This window comes from Camelus dromedarius, chromosome 18 (genome assembly GCF_036321535.1).
Source record: "Camelus dromedarius isolate mCamDro1 chromosome 18, mCamDro1.pat, whole genome shotgun sequence".
NCBI classification, from domain to species: Eukaryota; Metazoa; Chordata; class Mammalia; order Artiodactyla; family Camelidae; genus Camelus; species Camelus dromedarius.
The window spans coordinates 21,855,722-21,883,422 of NC_087453.1; the positions used below are offsets into that span (position 1 = coordinate 21,855,722).

General features: G+C 46.9%; 1 protein-coding gene across 3 annotated transcripts in view; it reads right to left on the reverse strand.

The window, feature by feature from the left end:
* Window positions 1–27,701, reverse strand: part of TTLL9 (tubulin tyrosine ligase like 9) — a 37,110-nt gene that overhangs the window by 4,526 nt on the left and 4,883 nt on the right. Inside the window, exons 3-14 of one of the 3 annotated variants that reach the window (XM_010993897.3) lie at window positions 26,883–26,975; window positions 23,573–23,684; window positions 22,707–22,892; window positions 16,124–16,192; window positions 15,391–15,465; window positions 14,225–14,315; window positions 13,160–13,200; window positions 12,207–12,294; window positions 5,552–5,610; window positions 4,520–4,716; window positions 2,878–2,991; window positions 1,568–1,692 (exon numbers count right to left, since the gene is read on the reverse strand). In XM_010993897.3, the coding sequence (XP_010992199.1) occupies window positions 1,568–1,692; window positions 2,878–2,991; window positions 4,520–4,716; window positions 5,552–5,610; window positions 12,207–12,294; window positions 13,160–13,200; window positions 14,225–14,315; window positions 15,391–15,465; window positions 16,124–16,192; window positions 22,707–22,892; window positions 23,573–23,684; window positions 26,883–26,975 (1,250 nt within the window). Of the gene's footprint in view, window positions 1–1,567; window positions 1,693–2,877; window positions 2,992–4,519; window positions 4,717–5,551; window positions 5,611–12,206; window positions 12,295–13,159; window positions 13,201–14,224; window positions 14,316–15,390; window positions 15,466–16,123; window positions 16,193–22,706; window positions 22,893–23,572; window positions 23,685–26,882; window positions 26,976–27,701 lie in introns of those variants that run through there. The other 2 variants (XM_064475792.1, XM_064475791.1) reach the window with 2 other exon arrangements.

Sequence of the window (27,701 nt, forward strand, 5' to 3'; positions counted from 1 at the left end):
ACAGGCAGAATGTGGCAAAGCAGAAAGAAGAAAGAGTTAGGTCTTTGGGGGCATTGTGCAGCTGTCGTGTCAAGCCCTGTATGGTCTACCCCAAGATTTCCTGTGGCTTGAGACAAATCAGTTCCTCTATGTGTAACTATTAGTCGGCTTGTTTGTTGCTTGCAGCCAAACCCCATCCTAAATCATACCAAACGCTAAAAAAAAGATTTAAAATGTCTTTTTGTCAAAAAAGAGGAAAAAAGATGCCACAAACAAAATTTTAAAAGCAAAATGACAAACTCACGAAAACACTTGTAAGTTTGGCAGAGTGGTAATAGCCTCAATGTATTAATATCCAAGGCCTTCATAAATTAAAAAAAAATGTAAGCCCACTGAAAAACAAAGTATGGACAGCTTACAAAAGAAGGCAAATTTTAAATCTGAAACCTCACCCATAATCAGTGGAATGCACAGAAAACAAGTCACTATTTTTTACCTATCTAGTTGGCAAAATTTTTGTTGTTTTAAATTCAGAGCTCTCAAATTAATGTAATCTTTCTAGAAAGCAAGTTGGCTGTAATAAGTCCATCCTTTTGACCTAGTAATTCTATTCCAAGGAATCTGTCCTAAAGAAACAGCTTTATATGAGAGGATGTTCTCATGACATGATTTATAAAAGTAAAAAAATGGAATCATGCCAAATGCTTAATTACATGAAATTGGTTTAGTAAATTTTGGAATGTTTTGCAGCAGTACGGTAATTTTGTTTTTAACTCTGCTAAATAAGTATTAGCAATAGAGCATTCAGGTTTTGGAGTCAGACAGATTGGAGTTCAAGTCCTGGTTCAGCACTTGTAATCAAGACTGTCAGCAAGTTATGTAACATCTGGAGACAATTTCCTCATCTGTAAAATAATAAAAGCTGCCTAAAAATGAAATGAGATAACGTACGTAAAATAGTCCGGACCTTGCCATAAAGTGTTTCCAAAAGAGAGACTCTTATTGTTGAATGACACGTAAAATGCTACGTGATAAAGTTGGGACTCAAAACTCCAGCCCAATGCCAATTTTGTAAAAGAAAAAGCATGAATATATGCATTTTTGCAAAACTGGAAGGAAATACACCAGATTGCTAAAGATGGTTATTGTCTGGATGGTTTTTCTTTTCCTTCTTTAGTTTTCAAATATTCTACAATGAGTGTGAATGATTTTTATAATCAGGGAGATTTTTCACTTTTTAAAAACCAAGTTTAAAATCACGCCCTGAAGTCCTTAATTTCTCTTAACAACCTGTTGTGCTTTTTGTGTTTTCCACCTAAGCCTTTTGAAATCCACCTCCTGACAGATTAATAATATCTCTCACTATGTGTCAGGCAGTATTCTAGGCATATATTGAGATAGAAACTATTTAATCTCTGTTTTACAGATGAGGAACAGAGAGGTTAAGTCCCTTGCCCAAGGTCACACAGCTGGTAAATTGTAGGTCAAATGAAAATAGTCTAACCATTGTGCCAAGCTGCTTCTTAGACTACTTGGCACCTCCCATGACTCATCCCAGTGCCCACTGCCCCCCACCAGCCCCACATACCGAGATGCGTGTTGGTCACAAAGTTCCCCATCCCCGACAGGTCGGGAGCCCCCTCTTCTCTGCTGACAGGGCCATCGTTCCACATGAGGTCAAAACCACCGACTCGTTTCTCTCTTCCTGTGAGCCTGGATGGGGTTAATGAAGGTGCACCTGGTGGGGCCCTAAGACTCCAGCCAGGTCCCTGATCCCTCTCCACACCCTGCTGGTGCCCACCCTGCCAGAATACCTTTTTCATCCATGCATTCACTGGCCATTTCCCAGGCACCAACTCAGGCTTCAGAGGGGTCATCCCCGACTTGTCCCTAGCCTCCCACACTTGCCCTCAGTAACGAGCACCTATTTGTGCTTTCTGGGTTAAAGTCTGCTGTCTTTCCCAGACCACAGACTCTATGAAGGCAGGGAGGCTGTAATAAGTCCATCCTTAGATCTAGCATGTCCTTTACTGTGTCCCCAGTGTGTGGCGCAAGGGGTGGCACACAGTAGGGGCTCAAATGTTTGTTGAATGAATAAGTGATGGTGGATATAGTGGACACCTGAGGCTCTGCCTGCTCAGCATCATTTTCACTCTCTTTCAGGCTAAGGGTGCCTCAGTTTTTCTTTTGAAAATCATGCCTCCTTCTGTCAGTCTCATGGCTCAGGTGGGGATGACCACACCCCCAGGGAGGTGACACAAGACCTCGGCCTGGTCAAAGTCACAATGACTGGTTTAGGGATGGGCCTGTGACTCAGTCCCCACCAATGAACAATCAGAGTCAGCCCTTAAACTTTTGCTGGGAGAACTGGGGAAAAGCTGATACAGAAGAAAGAGATGAGAGAGAGGAAAGTGAGAACAGACCAACCAACACTGCCTGAGCCGTTCCTGAAGTCAAAGCCTGGACCTTTCCATTGTATACACATTGTTAGAGCAAGAAATAGCCTCTAATTGAGCACTTCCTGTGAGTTAGGCATTTTACAATAAATGATCTTGGGAATTAATCTAACAACCCTGAGAGGTAGATAGGAAGTCTCCCATTTTACAGATGAAGAAACTGAGGCTCAGGTAAAGTGACTGGGTTGGGGTCCCGTGGTCAGGAAATGTTGAGGAAATCCTGCTGGACTGAATCTCAGACAGCTGTAGTTGGTGCTGCACTGGGCTGGGATCCGATCCTGTGCGGACATCTCAGTTTCTCCATCCATAGAATTGGGGGTGGGTGGGAGAGAGCCATCTCTGAGGACCACTCAAGTCCCAGGGTTCTGTATTCTCTATTTTTCCTGCTGGGAGCCCTGACTATCAGGTACAGGGATGCATGAGCGAGGCTGCTCTCCCTCACCTGGCCTCCATGTCCACAACATGCAGGGTGTCTTCCAGGAGGCAGGTCTTGAGCTCGTAGTCCTCCTGGCTGCTGGCTGTCAGTGATGGCGACGCATTGACCTCCAGGAGCCACCTGGGGGGAGAGGGGAGTGGGGCGTCTTAAGGGTACCTGGTCCCTGGAGGCCCTGGAATTCTACTGAGAGGCCAGGTGGGGTGCCTGGGCCCCACCCTCAATGCAGCCAGGGCTGCTTTCTCCACATCTCCGTTTGAAGAAAAGTTTCAGTAGCTAAAACTTTTTGAAAACAACTGTCACAATCTTGAAACCCCAACAGGGGCCAGGAGGTTTACCTTAAATGAGGCAAGTTGGTGGGAGTAGGAATGATTTGGGGGCCCTCCTGCCCTATTATTGCTTTTCCTTCTTCCAGAGGAGCTGTGAGTACAAGAAAAATTTTCCTTTCCTAGTGAACGTTTGCCTATAAATGGCAACCAGCCTGCTGTGTCAGGGGATGGGGAGCACTGGTGGGAAGGGTGGAGACTGGTGGAAAGAGCATTCCACGTCTCAAGGGGTGGCGCTGGCCAGCTCTAGGAGGGCGTTGCCCCGTGGGAATGTGAGCTCAGAAGTGCGAGATCCTCCAAGTCTTCCAGAAAAGCCCCAAATCCAGATTTTTGTGTAAACATCTTCTAATTATTAGAGATTGTCAATGAGATCCAACCAAACAACAAAAAAACCATTGTGAAGGCCAAACTCAACTGTCTACAGGCCAAAGGCAGCCCAAAGGTCTCTAGCTTGCAAACTCTTGTTTTGTGCAACCCAGTCATTTTACAGACAGAAGCCTGGGGCACAGAGAGGGGAGGGGTCACCCAGCACATCAGGGGGAGAGTAGGGCCCCCTTCCACCATCTTCGGCCTCCTCCCGAGCTTGTTTCCCTCCTCAGTGTCTGCTTTCATGCCTGCAGCACATCTTGCATCCCAGGGGGCAAAGGAGAGACTGCTGGTGCCAGCCCAGTTCTCTTGAACTTGGACCCAACTCAGGTCTTGCTCTAGGGCTCCTTCCTATTCCTGGCTCGGAAAGCCTCTCAACAGCCAGACAGTGATTCTGGGGAGGAGTGGGATCCAGGAGCCACAGCGCTGGTGGGAGCAGCTCAGCCCAGGAATGTGAACCCTCAGCCTGGCTCGGCCTTGACTTACTGCATGACCTCAAGCTGCCTGATCAACCCCACTGGGCTTCTGTGCCTGTTATATCACGTGAGGGCCACCGTTGTGTTCCCTGCCAGCTCAGGCTGCTTCTGTGCATCAGCTCCACCTCCTCACGGGCACAGGGGGAGAGTACCAAACTCTTGGCAGGGATCAACATAGTAACATCATTCCCTTACATGGTTCTTTGCATCCTCAAAGCACCAGGACCTAGAGGGAAAGCTTCAAGCCTGATACAAGGGGAGGATCGCTGACTCAGATGCTCAGGATGGGCCTCGGTGCCAGGCATGGGGCTCAAGATCTCATTTCTTTCAATCCTATAGGCACAGTGACCATTTTATAAACAGGCAAGCTGAGGCACAGAGGAAGTGTTCCCAAGTAGGAAGTGGCAGAACTGAGATCAGACGTGGGCACAGAGCAGGGAAGACCTCCCCCTGGCTCCCAGCGCCGCAGGCCCACCCACTCACGGCTTGAGGTCCTGGTCTATAAGGATGTCATAGCCGTACAGCTCGAAGCAGTGCTTGTCGCTGATGATCACCTTCTGCACGCTCTGCAGGCTCTTGACGAAGATGTTGTCCATGTCGCTAAAGAGCTTCTCCACTGCCTCAGGCCCATGTTTGGAGGCCAGGTACTGCCGGAAGCGCTGCAGCATCCACTTGCAGCCCTGGGGCCCCAGGACCCAGGGTGGGAGAGGGAGCCTCAATCAACCTGGACCTGGCCGGCCGAGACCCTCATTTACTGTCAGCACAGCCCTGAGGCTTGGACATGAGGGGTCCAGCCCTGAGTCCTGTGATTAAGAGAACCCCGAGTGTGTCCCTTTTTGCAGAGCAAAGATTCTACATGCCCAAGGGGACGTGTCCACTCAGAGCCTGTGCCTCTCTTTCTAGAGCACAGCCTGGCATCCACCACCCCAGAAGTCCCTGCTCAGATGCCCTGCACGGGCCTCTTCCCTGGGCCTGGCCTGCTGAGGACAGACAGCACTGACCATGCGTGCCCCTCAAGGCCCAGGGACTGACCAACAGGTTGCTGGTGGTGTGTGTGTATGTGTGTGTGTGTGTGTTTGCAGGAGGCCCTCACGTTGTGGGATGGAGCTGGGGACTGGCTCTCCCTCTGCTCCTCTGTTCTGGCTTTTAACTCGGGGAAGTCTGAGTGTTCTAAATATGAACCTGGCCTTGCAGGTTACTAGATAGGTAGGTAGGTGGGTGGATGGATGGATGGATAGGTAGGTAGGTAGGTAGATAATCAAAGAGTATTTCTGTCAAGGTGGGAGGATACAACATATTTTACAAAAGGTGTTAGTTTGATTTGTAAATTTTAAATATTTAGACACAGGATGTGTGGGTCTCCATTTGTACCCTTGCAAATGGGAGGACTCTGCAAACGGGAAGGGTGACCTGACCTTGCTGGTGAATAGTCCTGAGCTCCCTGGCACCCCGCCTCCTGACCCCAGCCCAGTCCCAGAAGGCTGCACCTGGAGGGCAGAAGCGCGACCACCTCACCTTCTTTGGGTGGTAGTCGGGAGACGTCTTTTGCACAGCGACATTGGTGAGGTGCACGTCTGGCAGAGGTTAGACGTCAAGGGCCAGTGTGGACAAGAGTGAGCCCTGCCCTAGGCAGCCCCCAGGGACCAAACTGAGACTCTTGCTTGGGAATTGATGGGGGAAGACTACAAAACCCCAGAGGGCATGTGCATGGGGTTTGGAGTCAGAAAGGCCTGGGTTCAAATCATGCCTGCATCTGTCTTTACTGGCTGTGGGTCCCTGAGCCAGTCACTTAACCTCTCTGAGCCTGTCTCCCCACCTATTAAATGGGGGCACATGGTATATTGACCTCATAGGGTTATCTGAGAGATCACAGAATATACTGTGTAGGAGGACCTCTTGCAGTGCCTGGCACGGCTGATATCACTGTATCAGGATTTTTTAACTCAAGGGGAGAGAACACTCTCTAACAAGGAGGGAGACCAAATACAAAACAGCCATCTCAGGACATTCTCAGCTCTCTGTCACTCGAGGGGTTCAGGCTGGGTGGCCACTTTGTAGGAATATCAGGAAAGTGACCCAGCATTGGGGTGGGGTCAGGACGGCCTTAGAAGTCCCAGCCCTGACAGTCTCCCTTTCGGTATCACGATCGTCAGCACCAGTAACGTCGGCGACACTTTGCAGCTTACAGAGCACATTCACACCCATCGCCTCACTTGTTCCCCCAAATTATTCCTGTTTCACAGAAGAGACCTTCGAGGCTCAGAGAAGTTAAGTGACAACCACTCCGAATAACCCCTCTCTCAGCATCTGCCCCCACACAGCTAAGGATGGATCCCTAAAACCTTGTTAAAGTGACAAAGACATAACCTTCTCCAGGACTTGTTGGGACATTTCACAGATGGGGAGGTAGAGGCTCCAAGTCACTGACCCAAGTCTAATGCCCCCAACACGTCTGCTTCTCCATGTTTATGGCATATCGGACAGGGCAGCATGGCTTTATCCTCTTTAGCACTGTTTTCCTAGAATGTCTTCTTTAGAGCTTTTCAAAGACTTTTCACATTTGTTTGAGAGTTTTTCCTGCCTCAATTTCAAAAGAATAAGCACAAACCATCCACTAAATAGGAAGAGAGCTCTTAGGTTTCTGGTCAATTGCTTTTTGAAAAGGGTGCCAAGGCAATTAGTGGGCGGAAGCACCGTCCTTTCAACAAACGGGGTGGAGATGCCTGGATATCCACGTGCAAAAGAATAAAGTTGGATCCTTTCCTCATACTGTACACAAAAATTAACTCCAAATGGACCATAGACCTAAATATAGGAGCCAAAAGTATAAAGCTCCTAGAATAAAATACAGGAATAAGTCATTGTGACCTTGAGTTAAGTAGAGCTTCTTAGATGTAACACCATAAACACAGGTGGCAAAAGAAAAAATAGATAAATTGGACTTCATCAAAATGAAAAACTTTTGTGCTTCAAAGGACATTAGGAAGAAAATGAAAAGGCAGGGCATGGAGGATTTTTAGGGCAGTGAAAATAGCCTGTATGATACAATAATGATGGATACGTGTCATTATACATTTGTCCAAACCCACAGAACGTATGGTTTAAATCTTACAGTAAACAATCTTAAAGTAAACTATGGACTTTGGGTGATTATGACGTGTCAGCGTGGGTTCGTCAGTTATAGCAAATGTACCACTCTGATCAGTCCTGTTGATAATGGGGGAGGCTATGAATGGGGGGGGGGGCAGGGGGCCTATGGGAAACCTCTGTACCTTCCTCTCAGTTTTGCTGTGAGCCTAAAATTGCACTAAAAAACAGTGCTTTAAAAAAGGACAACCCACAGAATGGGAGAAAATATTTATGAATCATGTATCTGATAAGGGAGCAGTATCTAAAAATACATTAAAAACTCATAGCTCAACAATAAAAAAGGTAAATAACCCAATGAAGAAACTGGGCAAAGACTTTAAGTACAGATTTCTCCAAAGACTTACAAATGGCCAAGAAACTCATGAAGAGATGCTTAACATCATTAGTCAACAAGGAAATGCAAATCAAAACCACTTCACATCTACCAGGATGGCTGTAATAAGAAAGGGCAGATAATAACAAGCATTGGTGAGGATGTGGAGCAACTGGAACCCTCATACCATGCTGGTGGGAATGTAAAATGGTGCAGTGCTTTGGAAAATGGCCTAATGGTTCCTCAAAATAGTAAATATATAATTATTATGTGACCAATAATTCCACTCCTAGTATATACCCAAGAGAAATGAAAACATATATCTACACAAAAACTTGTACATGAATGTTCATAGCAGCATTATTCATAATAGCCAAAAGGTGGAAACAACTCAAATGTCTATCAGCCAATGAATGGATAAATAAAGCATGCTATATCCATACAATACAATGGAATATTTGGCAATAAAAAGGAATGAGGTATGGATACATGCTACAACATAGTTGATTCTTGGAAACATTATGCTTCCTTGAAAGAAGACATGAAAGATTACATAGTGTATGAATCAATTTATATGAAAACATCCGTTATAGGCAAATATATAGAAATGAAATTGGTTGCATGGGGCTAGGAAGGCGGGTTGGATGGAAATGGGAAGTGACAGCTAACGGGTATGGAGTTACTTTTGGAGGATGACAAAAATGTTCTAGAACTGATTGTGGTGATGGTTGTGCGAATATGACAAAAACCATTTGGTTGTAGGCTTTAACTGGGTGAATTGTGTGGTAGGTGAATACATCTCAGTAAAGCTGTTATTTTAAAAAATAGAAACAGAGGATGTATATTGGCTTTAAGAGGGGAAATCTCTCCCTTGTGATGGAGGAAGCAATGATTCCACACTTCACGTCTCTCTGCACGCTGCTCCTGCCTTCGGGGAGGAGAAATCAGGAACTTCCCTAGGTTCAGGGGGAGAAGCTGAGGCTAGAAGAGGAGAGTGAGTGACTGGTGAGCTGACCTCAGAGCCTCCCCTCTCCACAGATGGACCTGAAACTAGACTTCAATGGACCAAAGAGCCTTAGCAAACAAAGAGTAAGCAAACAATTGAACCAATCTGTAGAGAAGCAGAATTAAGTGATTGTGAAGTCTTTGGGGGGAAAGGGGAGTGGGGGAGAGAAGAGAATTTTCTTAGCTTAGAAATCACAGAGAAAATCAGTGAATATAGTCAGCCTACGTAAAAAGGAAATTAATCAGATATCAAGGCAAACACATCTAGAGAAACGATTTGCAGCAAATATGACAGGCTAATGTTTTGTCATGTGAAAATTCTGCATAAATTGTTAACAATAAAATTTTATGATTCTAATAGATAGTAGATAAAAGATATAAAAACATGAAAGGGAAAATAAAACTGGTAAAAGACCATCTGGGAAAATGCCCAAAGTTTCTTGTCATAGATGACAAAAATTTTAAAGGGATGTAAATGGGGACAAAATGCAAATTGGAAGAGATGCAAATTCTAAGGCAAAAATTAGCTTCCCCATTAAGTCAGTTACATTTTTTTTAAACCTTTTTATTTGGAAAAACTCAAAACCCACGGAATACTTGCAATAAATGTCCATAAATGCTTCGCCTAGATGTGCCAGTTGTTTTGGAAATGTCTTTTTTAAATGACTGTCCCCAGTACTGGGGAGCTGGGGTGAAATGGGCCTTGTCAATGGGAGGGTAAAAATATAAAGAAATCTTCTGGAAAACAACCTGCTCATATGGCCTTGACCCAGTGTTTACACCTCTGTGACATTATAAAGGAAAACTTTAATACAATAAAAGATTTATGAAAAAATATGTTTCTTTGCAGCATTGTATGTCATAATAGGAAGAAACTGACTACTTCCCAAATGCAGCAACAGGGACGACTAGTAAACTGGCAAATCTCAGTGGAATATTTTGTAACTAATAAAAAATCTCTACCAGGAAAATACATCATGTTTAGTGGAAAAAAAAAAAGGCTTATATTTATACAATGGGATTACTCTTATGTAAAAGGCCAAAGAACAACAAAAAACCTAAGAGGAAATACATCAAAAGGGTAAGTAGTTATTTCTAGAAAGTGTGACTAGAAAAGGTTTCTTTTCCTTTTTTCCCCCTTCTTGTACATTTCCGCATTTTTCTGACTTGTCTTTAAAGAGCTATATTAGGTACTTTTATTATGAAAGCTATATCCTTTAAATGTTTTATTATCTTTACTATTAGAGTAATGCATATCAGCTGTAAAAACAACTCATTACATAGAGACACGTATAAAGCTGAAAATAAATGTTTCCTGACCTGATTCTAATTCTCTGAATTTTTCAGAGTTATGATTCTAATCCTTCAAATTTTTCAGTTAATAGATTAGTGAACAATCTTTCATACTTCTTTCTAAACAGAAACGAAACATTCTTCCTTAAAAGCAAGAATGGGATTATAAACATCCCAGTTCTAGTAATCTATAATGAAAAAGAATATGAAAAGGAATATATGTATGCATATGTATGACTGAAACATCAGAAACTGACACAACATTGCATACTGACTACACTTCAATAAAAATTTTTTTAAATAAACGTCTCAGTTCTACACCATGCATGTTGTTTTCACCTCATGGTCCATCTTAGATACCTTTCCATTTCAATCACCTCATTGTACTCAACAGCAACATTCATGAAGGATTCACCATCCCTCCAGGGTGGGCTAAGCTGTTTCTGCTTATTTACCGTTACAGTGTTGAGGTGAATATTTTTGTATTTTGGGTATGAGTATCTGCATATATATTTGAATAATTGTGTGTGAACAAAATATATGATGTATATTTATTTATTTAAAGTCAGGTTAAAAATACATGTCTTATTATTTTGTGATCCAAAGTTGAAAAGTTGGTGTGTACTATCTGAAGCAAATATGGCACAATATTAATATTGGTTAAATCTGGGTAGTAGATGTAGATTTCCAGTATAGCCTTTTCTGCAGTTTTTAAATAGAATTTAAATATTTCAATATTAAAAAATTAAAAACAATTAAAAGAAGAGGTGGGAAATTATGTGTCTTCACTCACTGAAAATGGCAAAGCCTTGTTAAACAGAAACTAGCCCTGGGAGAGGCCTTGGTTTCATAAGGCCCTGTGATGCCCTCTCTGGGCAATCATTTTTCAATGGGGGCAGGAGGACCACTAGTGTGTACTGAGCAGTCACTCTGGATTAGGCACTAAGTGCTTTACATGTATCATTTAATTTTAATTTAAAAATGAGATGGCAAAAAAATGAAACTAAAATCAACTTGATGACTTGCATATGATAAATGCTTGTTAGAATCACAAAAGAAAACATCCTGGAAATGTTGAAGTTGGCTAAATAGAAAGAAAGAAATTGTAAAAAGTACTCAGAGGGGCCTAAGCCCACTCTAACGTGCAGGTAACGCACATGCATTACGTTGAACAGATATCTAATCAATGATGAAATTAAGGCAGAGTGATGTGAACTGGCTAAAAGCATTAGCTCGGTTGCCCAGGCCAGAGGCTTGGCAGCATCACTTGCTACTTTCATCTCTTCCATATGCAGGAATCCAGTCCTGATGATTTAGCTGCTAAATATTTTTGGATTGTCTACTTTTCTTCTGATGCTCAGGTCTAAAAAAGTCTTAAAAAAACAATTTTTTGATGTTCATATTTTAACCAGATAATACATTCACATGGTTCAAAAGTCAAAAGGCATCTAAATGTATATGAGGAATTCTCTTCTTCCCACCCTAGTCCCCATCCATCCATTTCTCCTCCCAAAAGCAACTTGTTTCCAGTTTCTTGTACATCCTTCCACAGATGTCTATGCACAGATGAAAACATATGCAGAGATATTTTTAACATGAGTGGGAGCATAGTTTCCACAGAATTCTACACTTTGTTTTTCTTCAGTTGACAATACATCTTGGAGATTATTTCCTATGAGTACATAAAGCACCTCCCCCATTCCTTTTTAACAGCTGCATAATATTCCATTGTATAACTGAGCCACTTAGTTATTGCCTTTTTTTTTTAACTCTCACAATAAAGCTGTGCAGTGAATAACCTTTAAACCTCTCTTTTCCTATATTTTGAGTACCTGTAGGATAAATTTCCAGAAGGGAATTGCTGGATCAGAGGGTCTGTGCATTTATCTCTTGATAGACATTTGCCAGACTGCCTCCTGAATGACTGCATGAGTTGACACTCCACCAGCAATGTATGAATTCCCTCAGCCTCACCAATACAGCATGTTATCAAGTTTCTCATATCTGCCAATTTGATGGGTGAAAGGGCTTTGTATTCGAGTGAAGGAGTGAGCCAATGAGTAGGCATAAAATGATGAAAAATTCTCCAAAGGGGCTCAAACTGTCCAATCCTATGACTATGAATCGATGTGAATATGAGGCATGCCACTGCCACAGAAATGCCCATCAAGCAGAGAAGTTTGGGGTGAGTTGCTCTGAGCAGAGCAGGGCTGCTCCCCTCGGATCACTTGGGGATACCCCACCCCCACAAGATTAAGTTCCCAGCCTTGTTCACTGCTATAGATCCTGTGCCCAGACCAGAGCCCAGACTCAGCAAACATCTATAGAATGAATGAGTTCTCTCAGGACCAGCCAGAGGACAGGCAGGGCAGGGTGCATTAGGGACGGTAGTGGGGAACCCCAGGATACACTGATCATCAATGCTGTTCAGTGTGAAGCGGGTGTTGGAGAATCGGGCGAAGCCATCCCGGTAGAGCCAGGCCCGCAGTGGGATGTACTGTGGTGGAGGCAGGGATGGAGAGAGAGAAAAGGGAAGGGAAATCAATACCAGCACGTTCATGCCATCGAGCTTTTGCACCTGCTGTTTCCTCCACCTGGAAAGCCCTGCCTTCTTCCCCACATCATCCTTTAAGTATCTGCTCAAACATCAGCCTCCTTTGATCTTATCCCCCTCCTTCCCTAGGGGTAGGAGTGGGGGCAGGAAAATGAAGAAGGGAACAAAATTAATGGGCCTCTTCTCTGTTCCACCATCATGTGTGACACCTGCCAGCTCAGGGTGTGTCCACATGCCCAAGCAGACAGTAAGCTCCAGGACAGGGACCCAGCCTGTCTCAGACACCTCTATATCCTGAGCCTAGCATAGAGTGTTGCACACTAAAGGTTTAAGCATTCATTGAAGGCATGGGTGGAGGGAGCATAGCAACTCCTTGGTTAAGGGAGTAGACTGCCTGGATCCAAGTCCCAGCTCTGCCACTCACCAGCTGTGTGACCTTGGGCAAGTCACTCCAACCTCTGATCTATTTCCTTATTTGTAAAATGAAGCTAATAACAGAACCCACCTCCCTGGTTACTAGGAGGACTGAATGAGATAAAACCTGCTAAATACTAGGGCCTGGTACTTGGTAGGTGCTCAATAAACTCCAGCTGCAGTTACCATAAATGAACAAATAAGGAAGGAAGGCTAAGGGAAAATCCAGATTCTGGGGCCTCTGAGGTGATAAAGCTCGGATCGGTTTACCCGCCCCCCCCCCCCAGGCTCTCCCAGGCAGGTACAACCGGACAGCTCACACAGGTGCCCCCAGAATGGTTTCTGCCCACTCCCCGGTCCAGCTGCCCCTTCCCCGCCTGTCTTGTTCACTCACCGACATCACCAGCACGTAGACACGCAGGTCAAACTTGCGGCCTGTCAGGCAAGGAAAGAACAAATATTGACTGTGTGTCAGGCCCCGTGCTAGCTTTGGGGGACACAGCAGTGGACAGGCAGACATGAATCCCAATAAAACCACATGGGTGTGTCCCCGGGTGGGGAGGCTGGGGGATGAACCAGATGGCCTGGGGGAGGACAAGGGCTGGATTTTAGTCCTGTTGGATTCTAGTTGCTAAAAGATGCCCAAGAGGGGATGTCGCAAACTGCAGGACAGGGTCGGAGTGCAGGGGCTAGGTCTAAGCTGGAGACAGCTGGGAGCCATTGGATCTGGGTGGTGTTTAAAGCCACAGGAGGATGGGGTCACTGGGAGAGAGGCAGGAAGAAGAGACCCAAAAACGACCCCCTGGGGAAGGACATTACTGGAAGAGGTGAGAGGCAAGCGGCATTAACATTATGCAATGAGGCCCCTTTGGAGCACCTGGCCTCTCTCAGACGAGACGCCCGGAGACCCATCCCTTCTCACACACTATTTGACGCATGTGTATTTCACAGACCCTGTGTAGGAAGTCGTTGGAGCCACCCAGGGAAATCCAAGAAGGCTTCATGGGGGAGGATCAGTTCTACCCGAGGGCCCTGGCCCTTGCAACTCCCCCTCCCTCCAAATCTACCCCAGGGTGCTCCTAGTTGTCATTCAGGTGTCAGCTCACCTGTCACCTCTGCAGAGAGGCCCTCCCTCACTCCACGCTGGATTTTCTTCACAAGGCTCATGGCTTTGTGGGACTATCTTATTTCTTTGTTTCTGCCTTATTGCTCTCTGCTCATCCGGAGTGTCAGCTCCGAGAGAGCAGGGTGGCAGCCAGCACCCAGGACAGTGCTTGGCACTGAGTAGGCAATCGGAGAGGCGATGGCTAGGAGGAGGGAGCATGCTGGATGGAGCGCCATCTTTGCATCCCATCATGCCTAGCGCCAGGCTGAGCCCAGATGGGCTGCTAATCAAGGCTTGTTGAGTGACTGAATGACCACTCTGTGGAAGGGCAGGGAGCAGAAACAGCCACCTCACCTCCTATCAGGTAGGGATTTTCAATGTAACGCTGAGCTACATAGTTCTCCACCGGAATTTCATCTTTCTGGTCATCAGAACTTCTTGTGTCCTAGTGGTAATAATAATTGTTATTAACATTGAGCATTTCCTGGGTATTGGATGAGGCACTCTACTTGGGGTATATGATCTGATCCTTAAATAAACCCTGTCAGGAAAGTACTAAGGTTATCCCCATTTTATAGATGTGAAACCGAAGCAGAGAGGGTATGAGTTGCCCAAGGTCACACAGCCAATCGGTAGTACAGTTGGGAAGGGGACTCACACAGGCTGGGCCCAGCGCCTGGCATTCAGCCTCTAGATCTGTGCTGCCCAATTGGGTAGCCACTGGCCACATGTGACTATGTACATTTATATTTAAATTAATTAAAAGGAAATGACATTACATGTGACAACGTGGATGAAACTTGAAGACTTCATGCTAAGTGAAATAAGCCAGACACAAAAGGACAAATATTGTATGATTCCACTTACACAAGGTACCCAGAGCAGTGAAATCCAGAGAGACAGAGAAGAGAAGGGTGATTTCCAGGGGCTGGGGACAGGTGGGTAAAAGAGGGGTTAGTGTTTAATGGGCACAAATTTCAGTTGGGGAAGATGAAAAAGTTCTGGAGGTGGACGGTGGTGACTGTTGCACAAAACTGTAAATGTACTTAATACCACTGAATTGTACACTTAAGTGTGGTTTAACTGGTAAATTCAAAAAGGGAAATAAATAGAAAATCCAGTCCTTCGGTCGCACTAGCCTCATTTTGGGTGTCCAATAGCAACATGTCGCCAGTGGTCAGGGCATCGGAAAGCACAGGTGTGCGCCATTTCCACCACTGTAGAAAGTTCCATCTGTCAGTGCTGCCTGGGGCACCACACAGGCCCTTGAGGACATTCCTCCATCTTCTCTACCTGCTAATTCTTTGCTTCAAGGCCCAAAGGCAAATGTCACCCACTTTGTGAGTTCCCACAACAGCCAGCGGCACTGCGCACTGGAACTCAGGCCTTCTGGGCCCAAGGGAAGAATTTTCCACACCTACCATCACCTCCACCCCAAAGCGGCTTCAAGATCAAGGCAGCCAGGTCTTCCTTTTCTAGGACCGAGGGCCACCCCCTACCCCCACCCCATCTATACTCACGTGGCTGCCAGAGGGATTGATGGCGCTCCGGGCCGGCTGGGCCTCCAGGCTGGTGAGCTTCTTCCCAGCAGTGCCCTGACAGTTTCACGGGAGTAATTGGGACATCAGGTGGAGAGGGGAAATTCATTTATTGAGCACCTGCTGTGAGCCTGCTGGTGCAGCAGGTGCTGGTTGTGTAGGAGTTCTGTCATCCTGCTCCTCTCACCCACCCCGCACCATTACCATCTCTAAGGTTCAGAGGGGTTCGGCCATTTCCCCTGGACCACACAGCTGCTGAGTGGCAGAGGCAGGATTGGAACCAGGATTTCTACTGCACCGATTCCTGAGTCAAGGATGGGGTTGAGGGAGGGAGGGAGCTGCCTTAGGCTCCATCTAGGACCTAAAGGAAGAGTTAGCCAAGCTCTCCCCAGCCAGGTGAGCAGGAGGCCCAGGTAAAGAATGCACTGTTCTTTTAGGCACATTAACTGATTGCATCTTCAGCAGTTATTGTTACTATCCCCATTTATTGGGGCCCAGAGAGGTGAAATGACTTGCCCAAGATCACACAGCTATTAAGTGGCAAGGTCAGGATTTGAACGCAGGCAATTTGGCTCCAGAGACCCCACACCCATGGGCAGGCCTGTAGGCAGGGTTTCTTTGCCAGCCCTTGGAGCTTTGAGGCGAGGAGGAGGGGACCTTTGTCCCTGCAAGAGCAAAGGAGGGTTTGGGGAGGAAGGGGGAGAGGCCAGCTCACCTTCCTCCAGTCCATGATGTCCTTCAGCCTCCGGAAGAGGAAGATGCCCTTCCCCTGCGACCGGGCTACCTGGGGTGGGGGTCAGGGCAGAAAGGTTGGCTCTCGGCTCCAGGGTGATTCCCTGTTGGCCCCTGGGCCTGTGACCCCTCCCCGGCATTTCTCTGTCTCCATCTCCCCAATGGGCCCCCAGCAATCCACAGAGGAATGGCCCAGCCCAGCCCTGAAGGGGCTGAACAGAGAAGATGCCAAGCCTGGAGGGAGGGAGAGGGAAACAGGGGAGGAAAGTGAGACACCAACTTAGCTCACAAAGGCACACAACTGCATGAATAATATAAATGAGCAGACAATTAAAAAAACATTTCTAACAGTCCTGGGAACATATCATCCAATTCTTTTTTTGGAAATCAATTTGCCTTCCTAATTAGGTTTTGCTTCAGCTAATACTGAAATCAGTCTGCCTTTACTGAGTTCCAGCATGAGTAATTCAGAGCTTCACAGAGTCCAGGGGCTGGGAGAATCTTTAATATCCTGCAGAGCAGCCAGTACCAGAGGCATTGCTCCCTCTGTGACATCCTCTACATCAGTCACCTGCCTGGCCTTGCATCCTCCCCATCCCCGCCACCCCCCCGACAGCCCATTCTGCGGCATGATAGCCCTATTAAGCAGTCATCCAAAAGGTATGTATTAGGTGCCTACTGTGTGCTTGGAGTGCTACAGCAGTAAACCATACCTCATTGAGCCTTCACAGCCTATCCTTTGTTGAGCTAAAATTTTCCAGCCTGGTTCTGATTTCTAGGGCCTCCTAGAACAAATCTGATTCCTGGGCCCCAGAACAGCCCTTTAGTTATCTGTAGCCAGTGGGCAGGTGCCCCTGAGTCATCTCTTCTCCATCATAAAGGTACCCAGCATGTGCAAACTCTCATTGCCCTCTTGTCTCCTCTGAGCATGGCCCAGTAGGTCACAGTGAGGCTCCTTGTATGATGTGAGGTGGGCAGAGACGTCGGGCTTGGCTGTACAGGTTGTCCACTCCAAGAACAGCTCCCAGTCGTGGGGCAGGGGCAGGGGGAGCTGAAACCCAGTCCTCTCTGCCTGCCATGCTGTGCACTTCCTGCATGGTGATATATCAGGGTTGTTGAGACCGGAAACTACCTAATATCCAGCTCCTGCAGGCGGTAGTTTCCAAAGACAGTCACAACAATATTTCCATTTCCATATGTCTTTCACAGCCTTGCTACCCACCACCTTCTGTAAAGAGGTCAAGTCGACATCCCCTCCCCTTAAATCCAGATGAGCCTTTTAAGACTGTCTCAACCAATTGTGTACTGCAGAAGTGATGCTGTGTGAATTCCCCTGCTGGGTCATAAAATGCAACGCAGCTTCCACACAGCTTTCTCTTTGGGGATGGGTACCCTGGGAACCCAGCCGCCACACTGGAAGGAAGCTCAGGTCACATAAAGAGGCCCAGGTGGAGAGCAACTGTGTCTTCCAGCCCTCAACCCTAGCTGACCTCCCAACCTTCAGCCAGCATCAACTTGCCAGCCAAGAGAGTGAGCCAGTTTGGCAGCGAATCCTCCAGCCCTCGGTAAAGCCACTCTGGTAGATGCTGGAGCAATGATGAGCCTTCCCTGTTAAGTGCTGTCCAAACTGGAGGCTCATGAACTAAATAAGAGATGAGTGTTGTTTTAAGCCACAGAGTTTTGGGAAGCAGCAACAGAAACTACTTTAGGGGAATGGTTCACAACAGTAACGCTAGCAGCTAATACTTCTCAGCTGTTTCCTATGAATCAAGCACAAGGATTTACACATTCCCTCATTAAAGCTTAAAAAAAAACCTCACATGTAGGCACTAATATATCCCCATTTTGCCGCCAAGGAAGCGAACAGAGAGGCCAAGCACTCTGCTCAAAATTTCACAAGCCAGGGGCTCATGCAGCTCCTGCAAAGTGCCAGGGAGTCCAAAAATCATGCAATAAGCACAGTGCTACTTCTGGAAGCATCGATCTTACTTGATAATTCAGGAGGGAAATATTTTTATATTATGTTTGTAAAAAGATGTTATTGATTGGAAAATGTGAGTGGATTATTAAAATAAACCATACTTTGATTTTGCACTACCTGTGGCCACTCACAGCCCTCGACCCCCTACCTCCCAGGGGCCATGCATCACGTGGAATTCACTGGGTGTTGCAGATGTGGTTAGTGGTCTCCCCAGCAATCATTCCCTTTTTTCCAGCCAGCAGATCCCCATTTGGGTCTCCTCTCTCCAGTGACCCTGCCCTCTGGGGAGGTCTGAGCCCTCACGGCAGTCTCATGCCCCTGCCATGTGATCCGCTTGGGCATGAGCCAGCAGGATGCCAGGGGCAGTCTGCTGTGGGGGGGTTCTGGGAATTTGTGTCTTCCTCAAGAGGGCCACAATACCAGGGGATTCCCTTATTCTCATGGCAGGTGGGGATGTGAGGAGGTGAGCTAGAGCTGCAGCAGCCACCTTGTGACTAACGGGAGCAGTCAGCCTTCTGGGCTGGGAATTGATGATAATATTGTTGAGCTGCCCAATAAACCATCCCTGGAGTCAACCTTTCATCATCAAAAGAAATTTTCTGGGGTCTGTGGAATTGAAAGAGAAAAAAATTTCATCTTTATTTTCACTGACCCTTAACCAGATGTTCGCGTTTCATTCCATTAGGAATGCAGCCAAGAAACATAGTATTAGCCATGCCTGTGACTTCACTCCCAAAAGAAATCGGTTATTTTCATATCTCATTACAGCTCTTGCCGGTATCTAACTGCACATATTGTTTATACTCATTATGACCTTGAAATATGGTAACTACTGGGCCTGCTGGTAGACCCTCCTTAGTTGTTAATGAAAAGCACATACATGACTACAGTCTAAAGAACGTTTTAATAGTTGGTGGCGCCGTGAGAATGCACCTGCCGGCCTCTAACTGCAGGAGAGCAGCTGACACCACCAGCTGCCACGGCTGAAACCCACACCGCACTGGTCAGGCCAGTGACCAAGGACACAGGGACACGAAGGCAGGCCCATCCTGGGAGACAGGGCACTCCTGCCAGTGACTTGGGCTTGAGGCCTCCCGCGGCCTTGCTGAACTTCACTCAGGCTGCTTCCACCCACCCTCCCTTCCCTCTCTCCCTCACTGGGGTCGGACTTGGTGCCGGGACAGCTGCCCCAGCCTCCCCTGGCTCTGTCCCTCACTGTCGAAACTCTGGCCTGTTGGGCTCGTCTTGGCATCTGTTTCTCAGAGGACCCAGATTAACACAGTTTGTAACTGTTTTTCAATACAGTTGCTTTTTTTTTTACAATCAAACATGCTTTTAAAAACACTATTCCAGTAGCTCACAGCAGGAGGAAAAAAAATGTGACAATGAATATATGTATGTTCATGTATAACTGAAAAACTGTGCTCTACACTGGAATTTGACACAACATTGTAAAATGACTATAACTCAATAAAAATATTTTAAAAATAAAATAAAAATAAAGACATTATTCTGTGATGGGGTCCACACTTTTCATTAGATGTCAAAGGGGCCCAAGGCATAAGAACACTTCACAACTCCTGCCTTCCTGTTTGAGCTATTTTGAGTTGGGTTTTCTGTCATCTGCTGTCCCAAACATGCTAACTGTTAGGAGATTCCAGTAAAAAAAAGTAGGGGAAGCTCTGGTTGGGGTAAACTCAGGTGAGAGAATGTTAAGGCTTGGCTTTTCCTGTCCTGCAGTTTGCACAGAGGCCCCCAGAGCCCAGAACAGCCCAGTGGTTGTCCAGGACACTCACGGCCCAGCTCTGCAGATACACAGACTTTGAATGACAGACAGGCCAGGGCCCTGACAGCCCAGCACCTGCCTCCCAGCCACATGAGAGAGGCTTGAGGGGCAGGTGTGTTTCCAAGATCAGGGTCCTGGCCACTCCCCTGCCAACCTAGAGGGTTTGAGTTGGTGGGAGGGGAGCCCACTTAGATGGAAACAAAGTTTGGACTGAGCTGATTTTTTACACTAGACTGGTGGGGTGGGAAGAGGGGTTCCTATAAGGTGGCATGAAGTGGGTGATGCCACCTGCTCCCTTCTGAGTCCAATTCAACCCCCTTCTTCCAGGGCTGCTCTGCCGGCGTTGCAGAGGAAGATGAAGACTCAGCCGGCCCCGACCACTGCAACCAAGTGAAAACTCCTGTGTGTGGTCAGACAAAGACCGCCTGGGTCACAAAGACAGGCCTTGCGGAAAGATTGGAGGGATTTGAGAGGCTTTCCCCCTCTATTTTCCATATTTAGGGTAATGTCCTATTTTTCAACATTTCCCAGCACCAAAGGAATCCAAACTGTGGGATCCCAGAACTAACGATCTAGCCCAGTGGCACCCAGATCAGCTGCACCCTCATAACCTGGTGCGAGGGTTAATATTATGCGTCAACTTGGCTGGGCGATGGTGCGCAGTTGTTTGGTCAAATGCTTGCCTAGATGCTGCTGGGACGGTATTTTACATATGTGACTCACATCTACAATCAGTAGACTTTTAGGAAAGGATATCTCTCTGGATGAGGTGGGTGAGCTTCATCCAATCAGTGAGGGCTTAAGAACAAAAACTGAGCTTTCTGGGAAGAGAAGCAATTCTGCCTCACGACTGTAACAGAGAAATCCCGCCTGAGTTTTCTGTCCCCACAGGTTTCAGACTTACCAGCCCCACAATATCACACAAGCCAACTCCTTAAATACACACACACAGTGCCTCAGTGGCAAGCCCTTTATAGCTTGTATAATTCACATACACAACATGGAAAACATCACTGAATTCTCTCACAACCCTGTAAGGCAGATATACTGGTTAATTCCACTTTATAGATGAGGAAATGGACTGAGAAGGGTTGAATCACACAGCTTGTAAGTGATGCATCAGACTTCAAACCCAGGCTGGTGTGATAAGAAGCACCCACTTTCCACCCGCCACGCCCAGCTATTCAGGAAAGAGGCGATACACACGCACCCACACAAGCGCAAGGAGCCAAGATTCCTCCTCTTAATTACAGCTGTCATCGTGTCTGCCGCTAACAAAGCCCGGGGGCTGGGAAAGGAATCAACTTAATATTCGATTTCTTGTTCCCAATTAGCACAAATTACCATTTGTCTGAGAGGATAATGCTGAGAGCTGGAATCCACTGGTGGGTTGCAGTGTTCGTCTGTTCCCACTTCTGAGCCCTCCTCACTGCACCTTCCCGCCTCCCCGGGAAGGGGATGCAAGCCTTGCAGCAGACAGCAGGAGGCCTGGGTAAATCCCGGCTCAGCCCCCTTTGGGAGCATCCCTGGTCAGTTCCCCGCCACGCCACGCCACGCCACGCACCTGTGCTCTTGACTAACTCTGCATCAGCCACGACTAGCCTGTCTCCAGTTCCTCCAGGAGGGCTGCTCCCTCCTAGCCTAACCCCAGCTCCCTTCCTGGGGCCCAGACCGCTCCCAAGCCCAGAAAGTATTAGGAGGCTTTGATGATGCCACTCACGGTGGAGAGAGAGCAGCCCTGGTATGAGGAAGGGCTGAGGGGCTGGCACGTACTTTACCAGCCTTCCCTCCACTCAGTTTCTTGATCACCCAAGGGCCACCCCCAGATGCAAGGCCTTCGTGCATGCAGTTCCCTCTTCCTGGAATTCTCTTCCCTAGCTCTGCCCTTCTCCAGCCTGACTCCTCTGCATCCTTCAGGTCACAGCTCCATACTAGTTTTTATTACTATGCTAATAACAACTCTCATTCATCGAGGACTTAACACGTGCTGTGCCTGTGTTAACTCCTTTAGTTACACAACAACATGCTGCGATAGGTACAATAGTTACTCTTATTTTGCAGATGGGGAAACGGGGCACAGAGAAGTTAAGTAATCTGCCTGAGGTCACACAGCCAGTAGGTGGTACAGCTAATATTGGAACCGAGCGGTTTGGCCTCAGAGCACCATCTCTCACTTCAGAGAAGCTGGGGGAAATCCTCCTGCCATTTCCTCTGCCAGCACCAGTCTCCTTATCAACACCTAACACAGCTGTAATCACACACACACCCTCTGCATACTGTCTGCCCTCGAGGAGGGCAGAGACCCACGTCTGACTCACTGAGAGCTATACCCACACTGTCTAGTTCTGTGTCTGGCACATGGCAGGTACTTGTAGAATGCTCGAATAAATAGGTCTCAGGCCCCTCATCTTTAAGATGGGGCTGGTAATACCTCCTTCCGAGGACCATTATGAGAACAAGGTAACGTGAGTAAAGCACTTCTTGCATCCTGGCCGTTGTTTTCTTTCATACCAGGAAGAGAGGCTCTGGATTCCCTTCCCTGGTGTCCTGAGGGTCACCTGTTTATCTAGTGAACATTTATTGAGCATCTACTATGTACCAGCAGTCATAGGTGCTGGGTCCACACACTGCAGAGAGGAGGTGATGAAGTCAGCAATTTAGAGGAAGGCAGACGGTACATCTAAGGCTGAATTCTCAGGCAGACTCCTGTCCTGGGATGTGCCAATGGAGGATCCCTCCTCTGGTGACTGGGATGCCCCCACCCACCAGCCCCCATCACGGGGACACAGGGACACTCACGGGCTTCATGATCCAGGTGATTCCCGGGTTTTTGCGAAACTCCTCCACGAACAGGTGGTACTCGCAGGGCATCTCAAAAGTTTTGGGGAAGAAGTCGCACTTGGCTGCCTCCAGCTTTCCCACCTCACGCTCCAGCTGTTTCCGGAACCGCTTCAGGTTCTTCACCATGTAGTTCTTACGGGTCAGCTGGGCAGGGGATGGGCAGGCAGGCCGTCAGAGCTTGTGCCCACTGCCCTGCTCCACCTCCCAACCCCAGCCATCCCACCCCCTGCCCCCACCCCCTGCAGCCCCCTTTCTCTGTACGGTAAGAGTAACACTGACTGAGAGCCTGTTCTATAATTATCCCCACTTTATAGGTGAGGAAACTGAGTCTAGGAAAGGTCAGATGTCCAGAGCTATCCAGCTAACAGGCAGCACAGCTGGGGTTTGACCCGGGCCTGTCTGACTCCAAACTTCTTTTTTCTCACTGCTAAGCTGCACTAACCTTTTGAAATCTCCCACCATTGGGTCCTCCAGTCCCGGCTTTGTGGTCTGCTTCCTCCCAGACCTCCCTCCCATCCCTAGACTCCAAACCGCTCAACTTATCTCAGCCTGAAATCACATCATCCTTCAACCATCCTAAGCCTTTGGCTTTTGCTCCTGAAGCCAGCCAGCGCATGACCTCAGTCCCCTCCCCAAGATGGCCTGGTCCTCAGGTCTTAGGTCCTCACCCCCTAACCCTGTTTAGCTCATCATGTAACTATTGCACATATTCCCCACATGGCATGTACCCCAAATTCCCTTATGCTTTTCTGTTCTGGTCCTTGTACCCCGACACCAGCTCCTGCTCATCACCACACCGAGTCCCCTCAGCCCACTCAGCTCACCTCATAGTGGTTTCGGAAGTGACTGATCCGCACGTGCTCATCCATGTAGGTGTGGTCAAAGTTCTCTCGGAGCCAGCTGACATCACACCAGTAGAAATCCCACTCGCCTTCGCTAGGGGCGGGGGTGGGCCAAAAGTCATCACCTCAGGACTTCACCGTTTCTGGGGGTCTGGGGGCCAGGGAGGGGCAGCTAAAGAGTGAGCAGCGGTGTGGGCATCAGGAGTCTCAGGGAGGTGGCAATGGGCTGCCACTGTCCACGATGTGCTTTGTTAGGCCAGAGTGAAAACTTAGAAATGTTCCTACAAAAATCCAGACTGCTGTCTCCCTTTGACCAATCAGCAGATCTGACCACACCAACCTCGGGTACCTCCTGGCACCCACCGCCTTAGACAGGGCACACCGTCTCCAGCTTACAGTCCTCACCACACCATACAGTCCATGAAAACCAGCCGATCTCACCTGGTCATGATATCTGCCTGGGCTCTGGAAGCATCCAAGTTGCCAACCCTGAGCCCACGTGACCAAGCAGTGGAATTAGGTAACATTTGTAAGCCCTTCCCAGTTCAAAAAGCCCTCCTCTCAGCAAGAATACACACTGGTCTAAAGACAGTCTCTTCAGCAAATGGTGTTGGGGAAACTGGACAGCTGCATGTAAATCAAGGAAGTTAGAACACTCCCTCACAGTATACACAAAAATAAACTCAAAATGGTTTAAAGACTTAAACATAAGATGAGAGACAATAAACCTCTTAGAAGAAAAGATAGGCAAAACAAGTAATCTAGTTGGAGGCCATGAGGCAGAGCAGCTGAGGGACCTACACTGGGTGGAGGTCACCCTGTAAAGCTGACATTTCAGCTTAGATCTGAAGGGTAAGGAGGAGCAGCTAGATCAAAGGCAGCGATGAGAGGGTTCCAGGAAAGGGAAGGAAAGGAACTGAGGCCCTGAGGTTGCAAAGGGCACGGTCAAGGACATGAAGAAAAGCCAGAGTGAAGGAAGAAAGGTCAGGGATGATGCTGAAGAGTGGAGTAGGGCCCAACAAGCAGGGACTTCTAGACACAGTGTGGATTTTGGATTCTTTTCTAATTCTAAAAGTTCATTTATTTGTACATCATCTTCATGATGATCACAGTCAAGTTGCTCTTAAAGCACCCAGGAAGACATCAAACTGTTCAATAAAGCCAAAAGGGATCCAGGTTCCTTCTACCTTCCCATTCTGCCATCCTTAACATGTTGTCTTCTTACTCATCACCTCAAGGTCACAAGATAGTTGCTGCAGTTCCAGGCATCATGACAGCTTTCTTTGTGGGAAGCAAGGGAAGGGACAGCTCTGGCCACATATATTCCAAACTCTGACCTAACAGGTTGATGGTCTGAACTAGGACCTCATTCTGTCTGGAAATATCAGACCCCAGCTTAAGTCCTAAGGACAAGGCTTTGTATTCACAGAGCCATGCAGAAAGGCCCTGGCCTCTGGCCCTTTCTGATCTGAGGACTCTTGAGGCAAATTGCAATCAGCCATGAAACAACCTGCTTCATGGACTCTCACACCATCAGCACCAGATAAACCCTCAGACCCTCTTCCACTTGACCATGGATCGAGGCTGAAGAGGGATGAGGGGTGGCCTGAGGTCACACGGCAGGTCAGGGCAGTGCCTTTCCCCATACACCACCACAACCTGCCGGTCACATCCCCACCTCATCCTCCCCTACATCCAGCTCTTTCAGATCCAGGGAAGGAAACCTCATTCTGGTGTTAGTGTAACATAGGAGAGAGCCAAGAAGGAATATCCACAATAGCTGCCGTGATCACCATCATCACCATCATTGTCATCGTGTAATATTCCCCAGAGCACCAAAGAGAGGACTCTGCCATCATGGATTACCTGTACCACAGCTTGCCACTGACAGCCAACTCCTAATTTGCTGTGGCATGATTTAGTCAGTCTGTCTCCTCTGCAGACTCCAGCACCAGGCAGCAGGAATCATGGATTCACCTAGTCACTCATTTGTTCCTTCATTACTGAGAGGCTGCTAGAACAGGGTGGAGATGAGCCTGGGACTCTGCAGACAGCCAGATGAGGGGCAAACCCTAGCGCAAGCCCTTACAAGATGAGTGACTTCCAACGTGGTATTTTTTACTCTTCTACTTCCAGGTTTCTCATCAGGAAAATGGGATGATAATAGCACATACCGGAAGGTTTGTTGGGGTGATTCAAAGAGGTTGTGCATGTAAAGTGCTAGAGGGTGTCTAGCAGGCTTCGCTACTGTTAGGCAACAGATAATCACTGAGCACCATGGGAGTGCAGCTGGTTGCCCTTAAGCCTCATATCTATTCTCATCTTCTTCTAAAGTAACAGAATTCTCAGTGTTTACCTAGGAAAATGTAGCCTACATTTTCCAGAATAAAGACTACATTTTTTCAGATTCCCTTGCAGCCAGGTGTGGCTGTATGGCTAAGCTCTGGCCAGTGAAATGAGAAGGACTTCTGGGTTGTGTCCTTCCAAGGTAGGACATGCCTTTTCTTGTCTCCTTCCTACCTCCTGCTACTCGGAATGTGGGCCTAAGGCTGGAGCTCCACCTCAGACCGCAAGGATGAGGATGAGGGCCTCACTCAAAGGAGAGAAGAGTGGGAAGACAGAAGCAGACAGGTCCCCCATTGCCAAACCATCTCTGAACCTCCTACATCAGGACTTCAGTGGGGGGGAATAAACTTCTAGTCTGTCAAAGCCTCTCTTCCTTTGAGTCTCTGTTACAGGCATCCAAACAGGCATCCTTAACCCTAACTAATATAAGTACCTACTACGTGCCAGGAAGTATATGCTTGTTCATCTCAGTATCCCCATGGCCCAGCATAGAAGAAATGTAGGCTTAGGGGTAAAATAACTTGTTCAAAGTCACAGAACTAGTAAGTGGCCACGACCTACCATCCCCAGAGGATTCATCCAGCAGGTCTGTGACAGCTGCATTCCTTGATTCTACTGAGAGAGCTGTAGGATACTGGCTGTGGAATAGTCAAACTGAATTGGGTTTGAATCCCACTCTGATGCTTAGGTGCTGTGTGACCTTAAACAAGTGGCTTAATATCTCTGAACAGAATCATATCTTGCCAGATGATTATAAGGCTTAAATAAGACAGCGATGGCAGTCAGTAATGCACCTGACACACTGTGAATGCTAGATAAATGTTGGCCCCTGTCAGAGCCAAACTGGGACAAGTCCCAGTGGTCACCCTGGAAGAAAAATGAAAGGATAGAAGGATCTGTGAGACAAAAGGAAAGAGAGACGAGGCTGGGGTGGGGGATGTCTTACTCCTTTACTTCCACCCATCCTGGCCTGTGGCGAAGGACATCCATGAGAGTATTTATAAGTGTGGTCTTGAACCGGATTGATGCTCTCTGCTCTCTGCAAGACAAGGCAACGGAACACTTGCTCAGGATCAGCTGTGTCCCTAGGATGGCCCAGACTGAATACAGAAAATATGAGAAGTATAATGTTTTGTATTAAGGCCGACATTAAAGAGATTCACAAAAATATAAAACAATCACTACTCATCTCAGTAGATTTGGGGGAGGGAGAAAATAGCTATAATTCATAAAAATATGTTATTTATGCTTTCATGTAATGAGTATGTTATTGCTTTTTAAATGAATTAATAAAAAGTATTTTTTAAATGTATCATTTAAAAATTTTAATATGGTAAATATTGATAAGTATAAGCCACTTAAACAAAAGTTATGCAATAATTTTTAAGTTGTAAAGGGATCCTGAGCTCAAATTTTGAAAACCACTGTTCTAAAGTAGTGAAGTATTTAAAGTTAATCCAAAACAGTCAAGAGATACAATTTCAAAATCCATCAGACTGGAGAAAATGTTTAAAATCAGATAAATAGCAAGTGTTCTCCAGAATTTGGAGAAATGATAATTATCCAATAATGCTGATGGGAGTGTAAATTGGATGAACTTCTGGAGAGCAACTTGACATATTAAAACCACCAGACACTCTTTCATACATATTAGACTGGCAAAAATCTAAAAGTCCACGTTTTATCAATAATGTACAAAGATAGAAACTCCTCTACTGGTAGATGGCACTTTGGGGAACCACATGGCAATATTTAAGAAGTTGAA